Consider the following 6,599-nt stretch of genomic DNA (forward strand, 5'->3'; position numbering starts at 1 on the left):
CTTCATTGTTTACTTCTTGTTCTTTTTCTGTCATGATTGCAGTGTAACATTCATGAAACTTATCTTCATTGCATTCATTTCCCTCATATATTTCAGCATTGTTGCATTCTAGTAATGGTTCTTCATCATAAAGATACATTTCATCACTTGTATCCTCAGCTGTTTGATCTTGATGTTCCTTTGGACTTTGGGACTCAGTGTGATATCCAGCAGGGTTCATAGGTCTGTTTGGTTTGTACCTAAAGAAGCAAACTCCTGCTGAGTGTCCCCATCTTTTGCATATACCACAAGGTACTGTTGTAAAGTCAAAGTCTTCTGCCTTCTGGTTCTTGGTTTGTGAATTGGTTGCTGGCATATTAGAGTATGACCCTTCTCTTCTTTGAGAAGGTTGAGTTCTATAATAAGTGGGTGATGGTCTACCATTTCCTCTCTGATATGACTTTTGAATTGTTCTTTTGGTATAGTATGCTTCTGCATCTTGTTCTTTAGTATGTAGCCACTGCTCATGATGAATTAGCCTAGACTTGAGTTGTGCTAATGTTAGTTGTTCATTGTTGGCTCGAATTGCTACTATGAACTGATCATAATCTGAATCAAGACCTTGTAAGGCCATCCTGACCAGTTCTGGGTCACTGACTCTTATCATCTACTGACATTAAAGAGTCTGATGTCTGTTTCAATTCTCTTAGATAATCTGCAACAGAACTGTTTCCTTTCTTGATATTTTGCAGTTTCTTTCTTAATTGGTCTTTCCTTGATTCAAGACCCTCATTGTTTGTAATCTCAAGGTAATCCCAAATTTCTTTTGCAGTCTTTAATCCATAAGTATCATAGTAAATGGATTTAGATAGTGTACTTTTGAGAAAAGACCTCACAAAGCTCTCTTTTGATCTCCAAGCTTGAAATTCTGGATTTACTTGTTCTACTCCTTGTATAAATTTCAATTGTGATGGTTCCTCAATAGAACCAGAAACAAAACCTAGTAAATCATAGGTACTTAACATATTCTCTATTTGGTCTCTCCACATGAGATAATTGGTGTCATCCAATTTCTCATTGATGAAATTTGTGACTGAAGAAATGGGTGGAAGAGTACCTGTGTTTGTATTTGCGGAAGCCATGAAATGATGATGATGGTGATGATAATTGCTGGTGTTGGGTCTGAAAAAACAGTAAGTGATACTGTTCCTTCTCTTTCTTTAAATCTTTCCTTTTAATCTTGATGCTTTCCTTTCTTTAAATCTTTCCTTTTAATCTTGATGACTCTTTTCCTTTTCTTGAACCTTTTCCTTTTAATCTTGATGATTCTTTCTTTGAATTTTGATATAATCCTTCTTTTGTGTTAATCTTGATCTTCTTTGTTTGTTGATTTTGATTTTATGAGATGTTGATGTTGATTTTGGGAGATTGCTTTTCAAGTTCCAAGAGGAGAAACCCTAATGATCTAACACAGGCTCTGGTACCATGTAAGATTTCTCACTTGAAAACTTCAATTTTATTCAATCACTTATGTTCTTTCTTAGTTACATTCTTATTTATACTAAGTACAAGTAGAGAGAGGAAGAAACAGAATTAGTAACAATACAACTAACTAATTCTGTTATTTACACAGGGGGAGTGCTTATAGACATGGTGCAGTCTGACTTGACCTGTGACTTCTGTTGACTACTCAGTCTTCCTTGACCTATGACTTCTGTTGACTCCTTTGACCCTTAATAAGCCGAAACCCTAAGTGTATCTCTTATTCTTCTTTCCTCTTTTCTCTTCTTCTCTGTCGAGAAACCCTAGCCACCGAATGTATCTCTTATTCTTCTTTCCTCTTTGCTCTTCTTCTCTGTCGGGAAACCCTAGCCACCGAGTGTGTTCCAACAAGAAGCATGTAGTTTATCACCATAAATTTAATAAACACCACCATGATTAAGACATCTTAGATTCTAAAGATGATATAAACACTGAAATTCGAACCCAAAACCTCAAACACAAAAGAAGGGTTATGCAACTATTGCATCAAAAGGTAGTACACAGTATGCTAGTTCTTGGAAGTAAATGTCTGTCTCCAGATATGCTCAATAATGGAACAAATGAATTATCTGAAGATATAAGTAATTTTATGGTCCCTCAACAAAGATATGAGTAATTTTATGGTTCCTCAATAAAATAAAAAATTTTATGGTACTACGGTCACAACACCGAAAGAATTTGACACAGTAACTTTCCTATCTAAAGATAAAAGATGCAACAAAATATATTGGAGAATAAAATATGTGAATGCACATATTAACATTACATAATAATAAAAGGTCCAAGTCCCACCATGTGAGGTGCAGGTGACTATTGTTTTGGAATCTAATAGGTGGTTGGCAAGATTTCTCTGTCTAAATTTTAACAAATTTCAAACTCAATTTGATATTACATTATGTGTGTGGGTCCATTTAGGAGGACCAAAGCTTGTACTTCCACAAATGGAACCATGATTTCCCATGTGATAGGGAAGACAATTTTCCCTTGCAGTTCAGAGGAAGCTTCCCACTAAGCTGCCAAATAACCTTGTTACTCCAATTTTTATATGACTAACCCCTGAAGCTAGACATGGCTCAAATAACTTTTTCTTAATTTCTCAATTAGTTGAAGAAATGTATTCAATGAGCATTGTTAATGCTGGTAAATATTTAGGAGTAAAAAATTACACATATGAGATTCATCTAAGATAAATCTTTTTTTATATCTAACTTTAACTCATTTTGAATTTTTACAAAATGGAGTACGTGTAAAAAAAAAATTACGCTCTACGGTTAGAAGTTAAAAGACCCCACATTTTTCTGCATCACACTCCTGAATTTTCGATCACACCATTGCCGATAGGGATCTGTCGCGTCTGTAGGACGCAACGGAAACCTATTAAATTAATCCCGAAAGAATGTAAAAATATTAATGTCCACGTTATCTCCTCTTTTCTCCTCCACTTCATCCCACCTCTCTTCCACCTCATTTCTCTTCTCTCCACCTCACCTTTTTCCTCCGTCAAAAGGTCGTCGATCGATAACTTTTAGCCGGCGACTTTCAACCCTAAAATAACTATATCTACTTCGTCCACTCTTCTCTCTCTCTTCTTCTTCTATTTTCACACTTATCCTTCTCCATTTCACCACACTGTGGCAATGGTAGTTACAGGGGATTGGCGTTGGTGGTCTTGGATGAAAGAGGCGGCGGTAATGGTGAAAATAAAGAATAATTTTTGAGTCTATAGACCAAAAATAGGGTCCTAATAGGAGATTTAATCCTCTATAATCCTAAAAAGGATTTGAAAACCTAAATAATAATCTTAATAGATATCTGGTCCTTTTAGTGTCATCTAGAGAGATTACACAAATCCATATAATACTTATTATATATGCAATACCTATATTAACCTTCTTTTAATATCTAATCGTGATTTTCATTCTAAACCGTATTAGATTTCTCTCCATATTTATCTCAACTTTCTCTCTCCAATCACGTTTTTTATGTAACTAACAACTCTCTCTCTCTATAATTCCGTAACCGAAATCCAGTAACTTTCCCATTATCTCTCTAAAAATGAAATCATCATTAAACCTTCATTAAACTCTCGCCCAGCTGTAAAAAACTCCATTGATTAGTATTCAATCAAGAGCCATCATCACAAACTCCATTGTTATTTAGGGTTTTTACTTATTATCTCTTTATTCTAGCCACAACTATTCAGGTTTAAAATCTTATGTACATTTGCTTATAGTTTAACGATTCATATTGAAGATTTGATAAATATCAAATGATCATCTTTTTCATATCATTTAATATGAATCTTTATTGCTGTAATTTTCCATAACTAAACTGTTCTTTCATGTATTTGATATTTCTGTTTCATTTTTATTGAATCCATGTAATCTAGATCTGATGTTTTCATTCAAATATTTAGATTTTTCACATCTTTGATTATCTTCAGATCAAATTGAACTGATAGTACAGATAATGTTGGGTATTAGATTCCAGTTATTTAATCTCAGATCTGTATGGAAAACACTTTGTCTGTAGTATACATTATGTATAATTTATGTTACATTATTTATACTTTTTAATAATATGTTGTTGTAAATAACATGTACATATATAAAATTCATTACAAATTATACATACTTTCTGACATAGTGGTGTATAAAAATTTGTAATAGGTATAAATTACAGTTTTACATGCTATAAAGTATGCGTACTTTTTTACAATTGAATGCTATTCTCATACATACAGAACAAAGTACGTAATTTGTACTTTACAGTTTGAATTGTTTACGTATCTTAACAATTTGTCTGTTTTACAATATCAATAATTATGTTTTACAGAACAGATGGAGATTCAAGCAGATTCATCATTACAAAGCAAGAAGACGATATTAAAATCTGATGGTTGGGATAAATTGTTTACTGAACCTGGTCAATTATTTCCCGGGGGTGCTAAAGCCTTTCGATTTGCTCTTCGGCAATATAGTATAAATACTGGCCATGATTTTAAATTTATTAAAAATGATTCGAAGCGGGTAACTGCTGTATGTCCTGTTGAAGATTGCAAATGGAGAGTACATGGATGTGCGCCATTGAAATGCGAATCCATGTTTATTTTGAAAGACATGGAAATAAAACATGACTGTGAAGATTTCATTAAGAAGACCAAGAAACCCAAACTAAACAGTTCATTTGTTGGGAAACTTATTTTAGATGATGTTACAAGAAGCCCGGATCGTTCGACAGCAAGTCTGAAAAAAGACTTCTTGAAAGATTACGCTGTCCAACTTCCATATTACTACACTTATGAGGGGAAGAAAGTAGCAATGAATGAAGCATTTGGTCAAGAAGGAGACTCATATGCAAAACTTAGATGGTATGCTGATGTCTTTTCACGTACCAACCCAAACAGCATAGTACAACTTGAAGTTGACGATGTGTCTCGGAGATTTAAAAGAATTTTCATTGCACCACATGCTTGTATAGCTGGCTTTCAATATTGTCGACCAGTTTTATATGTGGATGGTACATTTTGCAAGACTCGTTTTAACGGTTGCATACTGGCTGCTGTGGCTAAAGACGGTAACAATGGTAATTTCTGAACATTCTAGAATTCATCCAATTTAGTCTAAAAAAGTATCCCCTTTTTCAACATCATTTTTCAGCATTTTATGTACATTATCTTACATTTACAATAAAGTATGCATAATTATACTTAAAGTATGTATATTTTATTTAGGTTTCAAACTTTAAAGTATGAACATTATTTTAAATTTACCGTACAATAAGAAAATTTTACATAAGTATGCTTGATGAATATTTAAATTTTCATACTTTCACTAAAATATTTTCAATTTACAGGTCTATTTCCGTTAGCATATTCTGTTGTTGATGTTGAGAATGACCAAAATTGGGACTGGTTTCTAAGGCATTTGCGCAATGCTCTGAATATGGAAAAGACGTATATCTTTATTTCAGACCGTCACAATGGTATAATCAACGGTGTCAAGAACATTTTCCCGACAGCACACCATTCCTTCTGTGTATGGCATCTAAGGAACAATCTGAATTTAAGATTGGCAAATGGAGCTAGAAAATCAAAATTCTTCCAAACATTAATTTTCAAGGCTGCTAGAGCTCTCCCCGAATCTGAATATCACGCAACTATTAATCAGATGATACAAATGGGTGGTTCAAAAGTTGCAGCATTTTTTAATTCCTTAGACCCTGCCTCTTGGGCAGATGCTTTCTTTCCCGGTATAAGGTACGATCAGATAAATTTGTGTATTCATTTCATTAACTATATTGATAATTTTTGTTGACATTATGTATTGTACCGTATACAGTTTTGACTTTGTGTTACAAATAACATGTACTTTACACCGAATTTTGATAATTTACTGTAAAATATGTATTCTTCTTGTTAAAAATTATCGATTTCAGAAAGAAATATTTAAAATTTTTGAGTGTTTTATTTGATACAGATACACGGCGATATCATCTCAACTCTCAGAATCCTTTAACAATCAGATTCGACATGCTCGTGCACTACCAATTACAGCAATGTTGGAGGCAATTCGTATTCATATAATGAACAAAATGAACACAGCACGCGAATTGTCTAAAAAATGGACGACATTCTTGTGTCCAACCATCACTGATTTGTTGAAAGCAAAATATGATAGTGCTGCAACTTGTAATATTGTCCAGGCAGCCCCATTTATATTCGAGGTTTACTCAGAACCTTCTCATTGTGTTAATCTTCTACAGATTTTTTGTACTTGTAGAAGGTGGCAAGTTGATGGTGTTCCTTGTGAACACGCAATGTTGTGTATTAAAAGCTTGTCTGAAGACCAACAAGATTGTTTTTACGATCCTATTTGGACAACGGAGTCTTATGTGAAGACTTACCAGGAACATATAATGCCTATATCCAATGTTGATGAACCAAGGATTTTTTATGAAGCTACCAAAATTCTCCCACCGTTGATTCGTCGTAGACCAGGTCGTCCAAGAACAGTACGGATCGAGAACTCTGGAAATATGCCAAGAAAATTAAGGATATGTGGTAGGTGTAAGCAACC

General features: G+C 33.9%; 1 protein-coding gene across 1 annotated transcript; it reads left to right on the forward strand.

Moving 5' to 3' along the window:
* The first annotated feature begins 4,361 nt into the window (after positions 1–4,361).
* Positions 4,362–6,317, forward strand: LOC147550150 (uncharacterized). Its single transcript, XM_086668428.1, has 4 exons — positions 4,362–5,106; positions 5,377–5,779; positions 6,000–6,087; positions 6,303–6,317. Exons 1-4 carry the CDS (start codon positions 4,362–4,364, stop codon positions 6,315–6,317), a joined length of 1,251 nt encoding a protein of 416 aa, XP_086524554.1.
* Positions 6,318–6,599: the final 282 nt, after the last annotated feature.

This window comes from Eschscholzia californica, unplaced genomic scaffold, assembly GCF_041429995.1.
Source record: "Eschscholzia californica isolate CP2 unplaced genomic scaffold, dmEscCali1.0.p SCAF_3, whole genome shotgun sequence".
NCBI classification, from domain to species: Eukaryota; Viridiplantae; Streptophyta; class Magnoliopsida; order Ranunculales; family Papaveraceae; genus Eschscholzia; species Eschscholzia californica.